This window comes from Equus caballus, chromosome 17 (assembly GCF_041296265.1).
Source record: "Equus caballus isolate H_3958 breed thoroughbred chromosome 17, TB-T2T, whole genome shotgun sequence".
NCBI lineage: Eukaryota > Metazoa > Chordata > Mammalia > Perissodactyla > Equidae > Equus > Equus caballus.
Window position 1 is genome coordinate 100,831,838 of NC_091700.1, and position 15,934 is coordinate 100,847,771.

Below are 15,934 nucleotides of genomic sequence, written 5' to 3' on the forward strand. Positions count from 1 at the left end.
AGCCGAGTTCTCTCTGACGTCTCTGAGCGAGCCCACGATAGGGAACGTATTTAACTTTGTTTGTCCGGGTGCTCCCCCTGCCCAGGATGCGGCTCGGTGCCCATCCCATGGAAGCCGTGCCCCTCAGACTCCGCTTCTCACTGTGGTCCTGCCCCGCGTCACAGTGTCACCTGAAGCTTGTGAGACATGAGACTCTCGGCTGCCCCCCAGACCCACTGAAGCAGAATCTTCATTTCAGCCAGATCTCCAGGAGATTGTCTGCCTGGACGGTGGGGAGGCACTGACTCAGGACACTGTGGGAAATGCCAGCGGGGACCCCATTCTGCAAGGCACATGGGAACCACTGTCCCATTTGAACCCTGATGGGGTTGGCAGGAAGGGGTTAAAGTCATGGGCTATTGAGTGGCCCAGCTGGACTCCAACCCACCTGGTTTGGAGATGGGGGGACCTGGCTGCTGACCTGGCATGTTCTCATTTCTGCCTCCCCAGTCCCTGCAGAGGACCCGCCTGGCTCCCTGCACCCGCTTGCAGAATCTCGCTGCCTCTGGGCCACTCCTCTCCTCCCACCGTGGAACCAGCAGGTGGGCCCGATGGTCCCCCAGCCTCTTCTGGCTCGAGAGTTCTTCATTTCTACAACCCTTTACTTCCTCCCCTTGTAAGCTGTCATCACCCCCATCACTTCCTTGTCATTCTTCCCTTACATTTCCCTGAGCACCTACTGAGTGCCAAACAGACAAGGCTGTGCCCTCACGAAGCTGACATTTCCGTTGGTCCTGGCATCCCCAGCTGTGTCTCAGGTGTCCCTGAGTGTGCCCCAGCTCTGTTCCTGGTGTGCTTCCAGTGTGCCCTAGGTGTGCCCCAGCTGTGTCCCAGGTGTGCCCCAGGTATGTCCCTGCTGTGTCCCAGGTGTGCCCCAGCTGTGTCCCAGGTGTGCCCCAGGTATATCCCTGCTGTGTCCCAGGTGTGCCCTAGGTGTACCCCAGCTGTGTCCCAGGTGTGCCCCAGGTATGTCCCGGCTGTGTCCCAGGTGTGCCCCAGCTCTGTCGCTGCTGTGCCCCAGCTGTGCACCAGGTGTGCCCCAGGTGTGTCCTGGCCTCTTCATTCCCCTCCCTCCCCCTCTGAGCCTAGCCGGGGTCTCCTGCTTCACTGCACTGCTTCTTGGGGCGTTTCTGCTTGGCTGGCATGCCCAGGTGAAGGGAGAAACAGCAAGTGCCGGGGTTGCCCTGGTCCTCAGAGCCATCAGCTCTGTGACATGGGACACAGCTGCTCTCAGTGTCAGGTCAGGACAGATGTCGGTCCTCAGACACTGACCAGTTTCCCGGCCAGTGGTCTCACCTGCGGACGCCCCAGGAAACTGTTCACTGTGTCTTTTTCTCTCTAAATTCCTGTTATCAGTTGGTTTTCTTCTCATTTGCTTTTTTTTAAGACAAAAACTAAACATAGCGGGAAAACCACCTGTCATCTTTATAATTTAGGGTTTCTCCTGGGTCCCCCTGCTTAGATTTGGCTTCTGTCCCTGCCAGGAAACAAACGGGCAGTCGAGCCGTCTGCTTAGGCCGGAGGCCCAGACCGGGCCGCGCGTTGTGGATTGCAGCTTTGGGGTGGCAGCGCCGTGCGTCTGGGGCCTGAGTGTGTCCTTCCTGCCAGAAGACAGCGGCTGTCTGAGGACAGAGCAGCGTGGGCGGGCCGTCTAATCCGTCTGGGAGCCGCTTAGGGGATTGTCTTTTTCTGGCCCCTGCTCTCCGCGCTGAGTGTGTCCTCCGTAACCCGGCTGGGACTTAGTCCGAGCTGCGTCAGTGGGTTCCCTGGGGCCCCCGCGTGGCCCCCACCATCCTCGCACCGGCCGGGGCACCTCCTGTCCTGAGAGGGCAGTGGGTCAGGTCCGCTGCGGACACGGGCGCCGAGGGCCGGCCCATGGCCCCTCACGCCTGAGCTGCCGGGATGGATTTCGGGTCCTTGGAGACGGTGGTGGCCAACTCCGCCTTCATCGCTGCCCGGGGCAGCATCGATGGAAGCAGTGCTCCGTCCACCCGGGACAGGAGGTACCTGTCCAAGCTCAGGCTGCCCCCGCTCTCCAAGTGCGAGGGGCTCCGTGAGAGTCTGGACCTAGAGTTCCGGGGCCTGTGCTCCGAGCAGCCCATCGGCAAGCGGCTCTTCCAGCAGTTCCTGAGGGCCGACGAGAGGCACGTGCCGGCCCTGGAGCTCTGGAAGGACATCGAGGACTACGACACAGCCGACGACGACCTCCGGCCGCAGAAGGCCCAGGCCATCCTGGCGGAGTACCTGGACCCCCAGGCCAAGCTCTTCTGCAGCTTCCTGGATGAGGAGATGGTGGCGCAGGTCCGGGCGGGGCCCTCGGCGAGTGGAGATGGGCTCTTCCAGCCCCTCCTGCGGGCCACTCTGGCGCACCTGAGCCGGGCGCCCTTCCAGGAGTACCTGGACAGCCTGCACTTCCAGAGGTTCCTGCAGTGGAAGTGGCTGGAGGCCCAGCCCACAGGGGAGGACTGGTTCTTGGACTTCCGGGTCCTGGGGAAAGGCGGCTTCGGGGAGGTGTGGGCCTGCCAGATGAAGGCGACTGGCAAGATCTACGCCTGCAAGAAGCTGAACAAGAAGAGGCTGAAGAAAAGGAAGGGGTACCAGGTGGGCAGCCGGTGCCACCGCGGGGCCGAGGGTGGGCAGGGGGGCAGTGCTCCGGGTGGGGCCTGGGGGCCTTGTCCAGCTTGTGCCATGCTCCTCGGCTGGCTGGCCAGCTCACCATGTGCATTGACTTGGAGCCTCTCCTGCCTGCAGCCTCAGCTGGTTTCCAGGCCACCTGTGCCTCCTTGTCTGAGTCGGCTGGTCTGTGCGCTGCAGCCAAGCAGCCGGCCCGGCGTGGTTTGGCCTCTGGGGTCCTCCCGGCCTGCGACTCAGCTTGCCTGGCTGCTCTTAACCCCTGGGCTTGGCGCCCTGCGCACAGATGGGGTCAGCTGACGCCCCTTCTGGGAGAGCGGCCTCTGCCTTTGTGGCTGTGGGTGATGCTTCCGGTTTGTCCCCTTCTCGGCTTTTCACCAACGTGACGAGATGCAGCAGCCGGTGTCGGGTCGTTCTCCGGGCTCTTGACTTTGACTTTCTGGCACTTTCCCAAAGCCCCTGTGAGGGGATGACGAGAACACACAGGGCTGGAGCCAGGGCTGGGTCCGTCCTCCCTGTGAGGAGAGCCTGTTGTGGCGCCGGGCACAGGCTGTCCCCCGAGAGCAGCCGTCGTCAGGGATGGGACGGAGTGGAGCCGTGGGTGGGTGCCCCGCGGTGTCCGCTCTAAGGCGTCGGACTCCATTTGGGTGGGATCAGCGAAAGCTGCTTAACGTCTCGGGCCTCATCCCCCAGCTGCACGTTGTGTCCCGCACGGTCCTTGTCCCCTTCCCGCTGCACCGCTCAGACCGTGTCCATGGCAAACGCAGCTTTTCCGGGTGGATGGCGGCGCGCACCCGGCGTTCCTCGCAGGTGCCGTTCCTGTGGGACTGGGGGGCACAGTTCCCCCTCATGCCCGTCCATCCTGATGTTGACACAACAGTCAGGGCTGCCGTCTCTTTGCTCCGAGTTCACTGTCCTCGTTGAACTTGATACCGCGTGGCACCAGCCTAGAATCTTCCGGTGCCATGTGGGTGAGAGGGGCCTCCCCAGCGTCAGGAGGGGATCTGCCTTCCTTGCCCAAACACGACTTCTAAATTCATATCAAGTGGACCTCATGAGGCTTGAAAATAAAGGTAGAAACTGAGCAGGCATGCGGGGTGTGTTGGGGGATGTGGGGCCACGCACCTTGCTGTCCCCTGCTGTCCGGAGGCCTGGACAGCAGGAAAGGGCTGGGGCTGCAGCAGGACAAGCTGGTTAGACGTAAGGAAGAAACTGGAAGAGACGTCAGCATGGAACAGGCTGCCAGGGACACGCTGGGAGCCCTGCCTGGCGTTTCAGCCTAGTTGGCTGGGGGCTCCAGGAGACCTGAAGCCCTGTGAGCATGGCCTGTCTGCGTGTCCGCGTCTGTCTGGGCCGTGGGGCGAGTGAGCGTGTCTAGGTTACTTCAGTTGCTTTGTGCAAACCACACTTGAAATGGATTTGCAACTTTCTATTTCGTCTTTCATGGCGATGTCACTTCCTGCCTACACCTGTGTTCTTACCCGACATCCTGCTTTCCAGGGTGCCATGGTGGAGAAGAAGATTCTGGCAAAAGTGCACAGCAGGTTTATAGTCTCTCTGGCCTATGCGTTTGAAACCAAAACTGACCTCTGTCTGGTGATGACCATCATGAATGGGGGCGACATAAGGTAAGTGGGCTTTTCTCCCCAGCGTGGGAGCCGGGACTGGGAAGGCTCGAGTGGCCGAGCTGGAGAGGGGACCTCGGGGGCCCCACGGGGCCACGTCCCCCTGCGGAGCATGGCGACATCTGTGGAAGAGCCTGTGCCCCAGTCGGGATCCTCCTCTCTCTGTCTTCTGGTGGCTGGTACTTGAAACGATTAGTGCTCAGTCCCGTGTGAGATGCACCCGGGGGGGTGGCCTCAGGCGTCGGTGTGTCCTGTGGACGCAGGGCTGTTTGGACTCGGGGCTGAGTGGATGCAGGTCTATGTGGACACAGGTCTGTGTGGACGCGGGGCTGAGTGGATGCAGGTCTGTGTGGACACAGGTCTGTGTGGACGTGGGGCTGTGTGGACGCAGGGCTGAGTGGGTGCAGGTCTGTGTGGACACAGGTCTGTGTGGACGTGGGGCTGTGTGGACGCAGGGCTGAGTGGGTGCAGGTCTGTGTGGACGCGGGGCTGTGTGGACGCAGGGCTGAGTAGACGCAGGTCTGTGTGGACATAGGTCTGTGTGGACGCTGGGCTGTGTGGACGCAGGGCTGAGTGGATGCAGGTCTGTGTGGACATAGGTCTGTGTGGACGCGGGGCTGTGTGGACGCAGGGCTGAGTGGATGCAGGTCTGTGTGGACATAGGTCTGTGTGGATGCGGGGCTGTGTGGACATAGGTCTGTGTGGATGTGGGGCTGTGTGGACGCAGGGCTGAGTGGGTGCAGGTCTGTGTGGACATAGGTCTGTGTGGATGTGGGGCTGTGTGGACGCAGGGCTGAGTGGATGCAGGTCTGTGTGGACATAGGTCTGTGTGGACGCGGGGCTGTGTGGACGCAGGGCTGAGTGGATGCAGGTCTGTGTGGACATAGGTCTGTGTGGATGCGGGGCTGTGTGGACATAGGTCTGTGTGGATGTGGGGCTGTGTGGACGCAGGGCTGAGTGGACGCAGGTCTGTGTGGACATAGGTCTGTGTGGACGCAGGGCTGAGTGGATGCAGGTCTGTGTGGACATAGGTCTGTGTGGACGCGGGGCTGTGTGGACGCAGGGCTGAGTGGATGCAGGTCTGTGTGGACATAGGTCTGTGTGGATGCGGGGCTGTGTGGACATAGGTCTGTGTGGATGTGGGGCTGTGTGGACGCAGGGCTGAGTGGACGCAGGTCTGTGTGGACATAGGTCTGTGTGGATGCGGGGCTGTGTGGACGCAGGGCTGAGTGGGGTGGGCAGCAGGAGTGTGTGGTGCTGTGGGTCGAGTGCTGGCTGCACGGGCAGATGAATAAAGGGGTGAGCGGGGGCCTTGTGTCGAGAGGGATGGTCAGCGAAGACAAATGTCATCCACGGCCCACTCCTGGGGATGACCGCAGAGCCGGAAACACGACGCAGCCAACTTCAGGAACTGCGGCTTTGCCATCACCCGGCAGAGAGCACAGGGCTGTCAGTGCCACGCGTGCTGCATTTGCTGTGGATCTGCGGCCTGGCCCCGGCTCCCTGTGGGACACGTACCACTGGCTCTCAGAGCTGAGAAAAGGCCCACTCGATGGCTGGGCCACCTGACTGCTCTTACCTCTGTGTGCTGGTCTAAAACAGGGATAAAGCATAACACCGGTGCTCGAAGGCTGTTGTGGGGAGAAGTTAGTGCCTGTGAGGGCCCTGGAAAAGTGTCAGTCACATACACAGAAGGGGGCCAGTGCTGTGGTGCTATTTGCCAGGCCCCGCACCTCCATTCTCCCTTCTGGGTTCATCTCCACAACACTCTGCCAGGTCAGTTTGCTGGCCCCCTTTCCTGATGAGGATTCTGAGAGCTTCATTAGGGAACCCATGAAGGTCGGTGGAAGAGAAGGTCGGGAAGTGCTAATGGCGGGACTTAGAGCAGAGATGATGGCGACACCACACCAACCGCATCCCACTACTACATGGATGTGATACGAGCTGTCAGGTTGCTGTTCCTGCCGTCCTGTGCTCCGGCTGATTTGAGAGTTTCTCCTGGTGTTATTTAGATTCCTGGTTACCTCTACTCTCCCAGGTTGTTCTAGTTTAATTTCCTTTTATTTGTTAGGTTTTGCTTCTCTGTGATGCATGATAGTGGGAACTTGAGACACGACAGTTACGGGGAGGGGGCGCTGGGGAGGGGCGTCCGGCCGCCGGTCCACAGGATTCTGATGTTCGGGTGGAGTGGCCGGCGCTCTGTATGAACCACGCGTATTGGAGGGCGCTCGGCCTGCCCTGCTTCCTCGGCCCCTGCTCGTCCTGCGGGCGGCAGTGAAAGGGCACTGTGGCCTCCGCAGGCCAGGGCAGGGGTAGGGGGTGCACTTTGTGGCCCCGCTCCTCCCCTGCGACAGCGGTGGCGAGGAGTCTGTGAGGTGTGGACACCCGCTGCCAGGGGTCTTTGCACTGCCTGCCGTGGGCTCCTTAGGCTGGACGCTGAGGCCCTGAAAGGACCGGACGCTTTCCCGACAATGCAGATTCTGAGGGCCCCCATGTCCCTGAGGTGCCGCTTCCCCTCAGAACCGCGGGTGCAGCACTCAGAGCTGGGCCCAGAACGCACGGGCCTCCGCACGGTCTGCCCCCAGGTACCATATCTACAACGTGAACGAGGAGAGCCCTGGCTTCCCCGAGCCGCGCGCGGTCTTCTATACGGCCCAGATCATCAGCGGCCTGGAGCACCTCCACCAGAGGGACATCGTCTACCGAGACCTCAAGCCTGAGAATGTGCTGCTGGACGACGACGGTGAGGTGGCCTCCCCTCTCAGTCCCCTTGCCCTGCTCTGCTCCTTTCTGTGGCTTGATGGGTCGTGGGGGATGGGCTGGTTTTGAGAAATGCTCGGCATAGCTTTAAACAGCACCAAGACACGTCTTAAGTGTATTGTTCATTCAATCGTTTTGTGACAGAACGGTATCGTCTCCAAAGGGAGATTTTTGATGGACTTTGGTGAAATTTGGTCCATATTAGGCACTAGGGTTACAGGGAATTAACGCAGGGTCTGTAGTGTGTGGGGCTATTAGTAAGCAGTTAATATTTTATGGCCAAATCTTCACTCTATCACTCTTGTCTTTCTGCCTCTATGTGAAGTCAAATTGGGATTCTGATGAGAAGATGAACGTAGAGATCTGGGCTTCCTGTGCGTCCCTTTCGACCCCCTTTCTGTCACCAAGTCCGACACGCACAGGCGTTCTCAGGGGCCGTCACTGTGGGGCTGGGGGAGGGAGGGCGGACGAGGAAGCTGACTTGGGGGCATTATGCCCCGAATTCCAGTGGCTGCTGGGACCCCTCAGCCCCTCTGCCATCTGACGGGGAGGGAGGCACCTGGGTGCTGAGGCCTCAGGGTCTCCGGGGTGTGTGTGTGTGCACTTGTGCATGAGCGTTTGCATGTGAGTGCGTGAGCGTGTGTGTGAGCGTGTGCATGTGTGCGTGGATGCGGAGGCTGGCTCTAGGTCCCGTGGCTCTGGGAACACGAGGTGCCTTTGTTCCGAGGAGCCGCCTATGACCTCAGCCTGTGTTTGCTTTTCAGGCAATATCCGAATTTCCGACCTTGGGCTGGCCGTGGAGCTGAAGGACGGGCAGACCAAGACCAAGGGCTATGCGGGGACCCCAGGTGAGGCCTGAGAGCAAGGGCGGGGCAGCCTCTCGGGGCGCGGGCCCTGGGGTCCCTGTGGCCACGGGTGGACCCACAGGGAGAGCTGGGGGTGGTAGGGGAGTGGCTCCCTTGTTGCTCAGAGCGACTGGTGAGACCAGGGGCACTGGCCAGGGGGCTTGCGCGGCTGCTCCATGGCCTTGCACCCCTCTCCACGTGAAATACTACTATTGGTGTGACACACCATGCCCCCTGTGGTGAAAGCTTCCACCTTTAACTGTTTTCCGGGCATCAGCGGGATGTATTGGTCCAGAGTGCCGGACCGAGGGGGTCAGAGCCCTGAGGGTCGGTGCCAGGCACCTGCTCGACTGTAATAAAACTCTCCTGGATGGGCCGACTGGAAGGAATGCTGGGCCCCCATCTCTGGCGTGGCCTAGGCCTTCACTGTCCAAGGGAGTCCAGCATGGAGTGTGGGGCGGGGGGGGGTCCTCTCAGGGGAAGGGGCTGCCCTCGTCCAGAGCATGCATGTGTGCACGTGTGAGTCTGTGTGTGCGTGCATGTGTCTCTGAGCATGTGTGTGTGCATGCTTGTGTCTCACGCACAGGCCGGGCTGAGTGCTCAGTGCAGCGAGTTCTTGCTTCACGCATGCAGCAGGCACCCCCCGGGCGTAGGTTCTTCCCTCCCCTGCACTCCCAGTGGGTGGGGGCTTCTTAGAATTTCTTAGCAAACCTCCTTCCCCGGGTTGATTTGCTTTGGGAAGAAAGTGCTGCCGCCGGAATTGGGCCCCTCGGATCTTGTTTTGCGTCCTGGAGTCCTCCTAACCCTGTGCCCTGGGCTCCTTGGAGGCGCACCTGTTGCACCTGTTGGCATGGTGCCTCTGTCCTCATCTGCGGCTGCATTCAGGGAAAGGTCTTACCTTGAATTTCCTGGATCCTCGGCCAAAATCCATGAAGTTCCACCCCTGGGAGAGAGCATGTGAGTGGAAAACCACTCACATATTTCAGGGTGATCCAGAGAACTCGACACCAAGGGCAGGGTTTGAAGTGGTCTGACCTTGAGGATAGGCGGAGCATGAGGGCTCTGCGGCCGCCAGAGGGCCCCATAGGCTTTGCTGTGGTTGCCGAGCTGCTTTCTGCAGAGGCTGGGACACAGCTCTCCAGTCGGGAGGTTCTCCTGCCTGGGCCCAGTGGACGCGCCCTGCACTTGGGGTCAGACGCTGCAGCAGATACTCAAGTCAGGTGTGCGACTGAAGGCTGGGCATCCAGCAAAGCCACGGGGAACCTTCCAGACCCTTCCTCCCTGGCCCTCTGCACCGCCCGGCCCCAGGCCCCCGAGAGCCGGAGCCCCTGCCCTGGGTCAGCGAGCAGCCGACTGTAAACAGGGGATGAGCAGAGGACAATCCCGTCCCGTGGTCTGGCAGGACTTTCCTTTGGACCCTGTTTCAGTCTAGTTGTGGTCGGTTGAACGCGTCTTTCTCACAGAGTCTGGGAGTTCTGGACATAATGTGATCCCCTGAAAAGCAGAACTTACAAAGCTGTGCTCAGGGCTGGAGGGTCCATGGAGTCTCAGTCCTGTAACCTCTCTGGGGAAAAACGATGCTGCGGTCATTGGCCCAGTGCGTCTGCCTCTTGGAAACTTACCATGAACACAGAAACATCAAAGGACCAGGAGGGGCCAGGATGAGCGGACACAATTAGCCCTGCTTACCTTGGGATGTCTAAAGTCGTCGGAGCACAGAACCCCCTGGCCCCCGTGCCCAGAGCACCAGCCCCGGTCCCGAGGGAGGGGACCACGGGCCCATCCACCCTTCCTACATGCTGCGCTGGCTTCTACACGGGGGCAGTTAGGGAATGGAGACCTGAGCTTGCTCTCAGGGGTGTTGACCTGCAAGATGTGGAGCTCGGCATGTGGCCTGGCTCCCCAGATGTGACACAGACCCGGCTGTGGGCAGACGGAGCAGTGGTGGCGACTGCACTGCTCTTTGGAACGTCGTGGCTTAAAGCTGTCCTTTCTGCCCTTTCAGGAAGCAGCTTATAGCACCTGCTTCTGACCATACACACCCATGCCCCACAGGTTACGCGCCTGCCTGGGAGGCAAGCAAGGACGGGGCTTGGTTGTTGGTTGTTGTGGTGCCCGAACAGGGAGACGGGACTTCACATGTGTGTGCAGAGTACCAGTTCTCACCAGGGTGGTTCTGCCCCGAGGGGACACTCAGCAGAGTCTGCAGACGTTGGTTGTCACAACTGGGCGCTAACTAGCAGGTGGAGGCCAGGATGCTGCTCAACACCCTCGGGTGCACGGCGCAGCCCCCTGCCGAGGATTTCTGCCCAAGAGCCCCCTGCAGTGCATGTGGAAGCGTCAGTCCCACAGCTCGTGGGGGAAGGTGGGTGCTCATGCAGAGCAGCTGCGTCTCTGAGTCACGGTGCTCCTCCCGCAGGTTTCATGGCCCCGGAGCTCTTGAGGGGTGAGGAATACGGCTTCTCCGTGGATTACTTTGCCCTGGGGGTCACGCTGTATGAGATGATCGCGGCCAGAGGACCCTTCCGAGCCCGAGGAGAAAAGGTAGGAGGTGGCCCAGCCAGTGTCCCTGCCACTGACCTGGAGATGACCCTCCTTGTGGGGGTCACAGGAGCAGGTGTCCCTGCTGCTGACCTCGAGATGACCCTCCTTGTGGGGGTCATAGGAGCAGGAGTCCCTGCAGCTGACTCTCCTTGTTGGGGTCACAGGAGCAGGAGTCCCTGCAGCTGACCTGGAGATGACCCTCCTTGTGGGGGTCATAGGAGCAGGTGTCCCTGCAGATGACCTGGAGATGACCCTCCTTGTTGGGGTCATAGGAGCAGGTGTCCCTGCAGATGACCTGGAGATGACCCTCCTTGTTGGGGTCACAGGAGCAGGAGTCCCTGCAGCTGACTTGGAGATGACCCTCCTTGTTGGGGTGACAGGAGCAGGTGTCCCTGCAGATGACCTGGAGATGACCCTCCTTGTTGGGGTCACAGGAGCAGGAGTCTCTGCAGCTGACCTGGAGATGACCCTCCTTGCTGGGGTCACAGGAGCAGGTGTCCCTGCAGATGACCTGGAGATGACCCTCCTTGTTGGGGTCACAGGAGCAAGTGTCCCTGCAGCTGACCTGGAGATGACCCTCCCTGTGGGGTGCTGTTCAAATCTTGAGCCCTAGGCTTCTCCTGGAGGGTCCCTCCTGGGCGGAAGGAGAGGCGACACGGTGACCTCATCTCATGTAGCTCCTGACACTAAGGAGGGTTTCAGGACGAGAGGGGCCTGGGGCTCCCCAAACCCACCCCCACGAGCAGTGCCCAGCCGCCTGGGCCCAGCTCTCGGGAGGACATGGTGCAGGTCACCCCCTCCGACGGCCTCGGTGCCCTTGTGCAGACCTAGGAGCTCTCCCTCCACCAGGATGCTAAGGGCCGCCGGCCCCGCCCCGGGCACAGCAGCTCTTCTGCATGTCCCTGAGGGAGGTGGACATCGCATGGCTGTGCCCTGACCCCTGACTCCCCACGCCCCTCGTTCCTCTCCTGTCCGTCTGCCCAGGCGTCCCCCGGGGGTACTCTGCCCCAGCTCAGCAGAACCACATATCGGTGCTCTTTGCAGCCCGATCACTGCTCAAAAGGCACGCAGCAAAGCTGGCCTCCTCCCTTTGACGGAGGGTGACTCAGCTGGGAGATGTGAGGGCCCTTGTTTGACGGGGACGTGAGTGAACCAGGGAGAGGCTGGTGAGGAGGGGCGCCTCCAGGGTCTGGAGGTCAGACCTTTAGATGCACCTCCCTGGCCCACATCCTGACCCCTCGGCCTGTCTGGGGTCACGCCCATCTGTCTCTTCCACCTGGACCTCCCTCCTGGTGTGTCCCACCCAGGCCCCCACTCCCGTCCCCTGAGATGGCTGTGGGAACAGACTGAGCCCCCGTCTTCCAAGAGCAGAGAGTCCTCACAGGACTCCACCCCGAGTCACCCTGTGCCTCTGCCTTGAGCTGGTGACAAGGCTCCCTCCCAACCAGCAACAGCTCGGAAGAGCAAAACGAGCCATGGAGCCTGGTCACGCGCAGGCAGCCAGCCACGGGCCGCCATGGGAACTCCCACCTCGGCTCTCACTGACCCGCTGCCCGACCAGCACCCCTGCTTCCTGTGTGTAAACGAGCGAGAGGAGCTTTAGGGGCGCCGTTCAGGAGCTCACAGTGGACCGTCCGTGGTCCATCCATGGTCCATCGAGCACGGAACCCCACTCCAGCAGCAACAGGACGAGGGGCCTGGGCTACACCCCAGCCAGGTGGACCTCAGCCCGCCACACTGAGCGAAAGCCGCCAGGCCCGAGAGTCACTCGGGGGAATTCCATCTCTGTGAAGTTTCAGGAAGGGCAAAGCTCACCTATCCTCAGAGGAAACGATCAGCTTTTGCCCCAGGTCAGGGGACATGGGCTCAGGGGGCGCAGGGCGCTTTTGGGGTGACTGGACGTGGAGTTCTGCAGTGCATGAGTCACACCCCATGAAGAGGATGCAGAATCAGGCGCCGGGCTCGCCCTCAGGTTTTCGTCTTCCAGTCGGCCCTGTGAGGCTGCCCCTCGCCCATCGTTGTCCTGCTTTCCCCCAGCCGGTAAAGATCGGTTGTGTGAATGTGCCGGGGTGTGAACCAGGGTTCCCTGAAATCCACCGACCCCAGTGCCTCGGGGTGCCCTCTGACCCGAGGACTGAGGTGTGGGGCGGCGCCCTCAGCTGCCGCCGTCCCCTCTGCCAGGCTTCTCCCCGAGAGGCACTGGCTGGGCCATCCCTCACGCGAGCCGCAGTGACAGCTTGGCGACGTTGGTGGGTTTGGCGGGGTCTAACGCGGTATGGCGCGTCTGCCGTACAGGTGGAGAACAAGGAGCTCAAGCAGAGGATCCTCTCAGAGCCGGTCACGTACCCCGACAAGTTCAGCCAGGCCAGCAAGGACTTCTGTGAGGCGCTGCTGGAGAAGGACCCCGAGAAGCGCCTGGGCTTCCGCGACGGCACCTGTGATGGGCTCCGCGCCCACCCCCTCTTCAAAGACCTGAGCTGGCGGCAGCTCGAGGCCGGTAGGTGGCGCCCGTGGGTCTGGGGGCCGCGGGCTCTCTGTTAGGTGACTGACCCTTCCTTGCCCAATCTGCCTGTCAGGCATCTCTTCAGCTTAGCAGTGACGTCAGCCGCACAGGACCGCATGGGCCATGCTCCCCGATAGCACCATTCAGCCATTCAGGACTGGGCACCGATGGACCAGGCCGCCCGGGAGCTGCGGGCAGCCGCTCTGTGGACTGTGGCCTGGCAGGCACGGCTCTTTGGCAAACGCTGTTGCACCGCCGTTCGCGGTTCACGCTGTGCCATCTGTCTTCTGACAGGGATGCTGATCCCCCCGTTCATCCCGGACCCCAGGACTGTCTACGCCAAGAACATCCAGGACGTGGGTGCCTTCTCCACGGTCAGGGGCGTGGCCTTTGACAAAGCGGACGCGGACTTCTTCCAGGAGTTCGCCACTGGCAGCTGCCCCATCCCCTGGCAGGAGGAGATGATCGAGACGGGCATCTTCGGGGAGCTGAACGTGTGGCGCTCCGACGGGCAGATGCCTGACGACATGAAGGGCATCCCCGGGGGGCAGGCGGCCCCCGCATCCAAGTCAGGAATGTGTCTGGTGTCCTAGACATGGAGGAAAAGGGGCCCCCCACCCTCACCTGCAGGGACGAAAATGCCTCCGTGAGCAGCCGGAGCCCAGGGCTGGGATGCAGGGGGAGTGAGGCACAGAGCAGCAGGCGTCCCAGCCCCAGTCAGGGCCCCGCCTGTGGACAGCGCACTGCTTTTGCCCCATTTCACTCAAAAGAGACAACGATGGTTCCTGGGTGGAATGTACCCACGATGCCTCCCTCTGCGGGCTCTTCTGTGGGCGTGAGGCTGGCGAGTGTGGGCGTGGGCCACGGCTGTGCAGAGAGAGGGTGCTGGGGCTTCCTGGCTCCTTGACTGCTGTCCCCAGAAGCTGCTCCCTTCACGCCAGCGCGAGCTGGTCACCTGCACAGTGGGGACGCCACTGTCGGCATCGGCCAGGCACTGAGCGGTGCAGTCCCTGTGGGGTTGCCTTGCCGGCTGGGGCCTGGGTCTCTGGGAGGAGGGGCGGGTGTGAGGGTCTGGGGGTGGACTGACCACAGCGCCCCGCCCCCCCCACAGCTTCTCTTCGTCCTGAGAATGTCGCAGCTGATGGCAACTGGGCACAGTACTGCCGGGCCCCAGGCAGATGGGCAGGCCGGGGCCTCTCTCTCCAGCCTGCGCACCTGCTTACGACCCCAACCCTCTCTGGGCTGGCGCCCGGCTGTCCTCTCTCTGCCCTTTCCTGACTCACCTCCTCGGCAGACTTGGGCAGTGTGGTCTGGCTGACGGGTTTGCTGACTGAGCGCCGAGAGTGGTCCCCTCTCTGTGCCCCCAGCAGCTCGTGCTGGAGTCTGAAGGTCCTCACCTTGTGGAACGCAGACAAGCCCGTCCTCTGGCGGACCAGCCCGGCCACCGCCCTCACCCGTCCCCCCTGTAACCCTCGAGCACTCAACCCCCATGGCCCCAAGAGCTTCAGGTTTCAACTGGAGAACCAAGTTTAGTCACAGCGGCTTCCTGAAGATGCTCACTCTAAGCTGGATGTCGGCTGGGGAAGCCGAGACCCCGGTGGGGGGCTGGACGGGCCAGCCCAGGGGAGGGGCTGTGATTTAGGGCCTGAGGACTCATTTCCAGAGAGCGTCTCTGACCTGTTCTTAAAAGGACTTCTCTTGAGTCCCCGCGGCTCAGGCACTCGAGGGGGCGGGGTGCCAACTGTGCCATGTGCTGGTCAGGGCAGAGTGCCCGGGCAACGCAATGAGGCGCGAGATTCACCTGCCTGGGCGTGGGGGTCATGCGGGACGGGTCCATGTGGATATCAGAAGGTGCTGTGGCAGTTCCCTGTCCGGGGGGCGGATGGTGGGTCCCTCCAGGGACAGGAGAGGACACCAGCTGCTGCTCTAGCCTGTAGGGAGCCGTCCCCCCTGTAACCCTCGAGCCGGCCCCAGGCATTCACACACGGCAACTGAGAGTCCTGTAGTCACTTTATCTTTATCTTAAAAAGTTTTAGGGGCCGGCCCGGTGGTGTAGTCGTTAAGTGTGCACGTTCTGCTTTGGCGGCCCAGGGTTCGCCAGATTGGATCCTGGGTGCGGACATGGCACCGATTGGCATGCCATGCTGTGGTAGGCGTCCCACATATAAAGTGGAGGAAGATGGGCACGGATGTTAGCTCAGGGCCAGTCTTCCTCAGTAAAAAGAGGAAGATTGGCAGCAGATGTTAGCTCAGGGCTAATCTCTCTCTCAAAAAAAAAAAAAAAAACCGTTTTAAAACTTGAAGTATGACATAGAGAAGATGAATCTCGGATGCTCAGTCAGTGGCCACACTGTGACCCCGGGGCTGCCTGCCCATTGGTGCACCCTGCCAGCCCGTGTGCTCACCCAGCCACTCCCCTGCCCAGAAGCGGCCACCCTGCCTGCAGCCACTGACTTAAAGGGCCAGACCTGTGGCAGCCACAGCTCCAGGCAGCTCTTTCCGAGCCTCCACTGAGGAGCCTCCTGCCTCCTGGCTGGTCTCCGCGTCTGGCTCACTGTGTGTGCATGTGTCTGTGTGCACGTGTGTGTGCGTGCATGTGCATGTGCGTGAGGCCCGGGGGGGAGGAAGGTGTGCAGGGCCATCCTGAGCTGTCAGGCAGGTGCTCATGGCCGCTCCTCAGTGCGGGGTCCCCTCGCAGGTCCCAGGACCCCCGCGTGGGTGTCTCTCAGGTACAATCCCCCCGACCGGGCACATGGGAGGCATACAACGGTCCTGCCTCCAGCTCTCTCCCCTGCTCGCCCGGGCCCAGGGACGCGCCGTGCTGACTGGACAACGGGGCTGCCCACTGCCCCCAATGCAGCGGCCACTTGCCTGGCTCGGCCTCAGGCTGCCGCTGGCCTGTCTGGCTGCCTGTTTGGGGCTCCCCATGAGGCGGCTCATTGCAGGCCTGGGGCAGGGCCTCTGCAGAGAAGCCGTCATCCGGACCG

General features: G+C 61.6%; 1 protein-coding gene across 1 annotated transcript; it reads left to right on the plus strand.

The window, feature by feature from the left end:
* Nucleotides 1-1,858: 1,858 nt before the first annotated feature.
* Nucleotides 1,859-15,250, plus strand: GRK1 (G protein-coupled receptor kinase 1). The gene is made up of 7 exons (XM_001504091.4): nucleotides 1,859-2,640; nucleotides 4,171-4,298; nucleotides 6,881-7,038; nucleotides 7,820-7,903; nucleotides 10,320-10,444; nucleotides 12,740-12,941; nucleotides 13,242-15,250. Exons 1-7 carry the CDS (start codon nucleotides 1,942-1,944, stop codon nucleotides 13,538-13,540), a joined length of 1,695 nt encoding a protein of 564 aa, XP_001504141.1. The 5' UTR covers nucleotides 1,859-1,941; the 3' UTR covers nucleotides 13,541-15,250.
* Nucleotides 15,251-15,934: the final 684 nt, after the last annotated feature.

Coding starts and splice junctions, on each gene's coding strand:
- GRK1 (XM_001504091.4), top strand. CDS start 1,942: ATGGATTTCGGGTCCTTGGAGACGGTGGTGGCCAACTCCGCCTTCATC. Junction 4,299..6,880: donor ATGAATGGGGGCGACATAAG/GTAAGTGGGCTT, acceptor GTCTGCCCCCAG/GTACCATATCTACAACGTGA. Junction 7,039..7,819: donor TGTGCTGCTGGACGACGACG/GTGAGGTGGCCT, acceptor TTTGCTTTTCAG/GCAATATCCGAATTTCCGAC.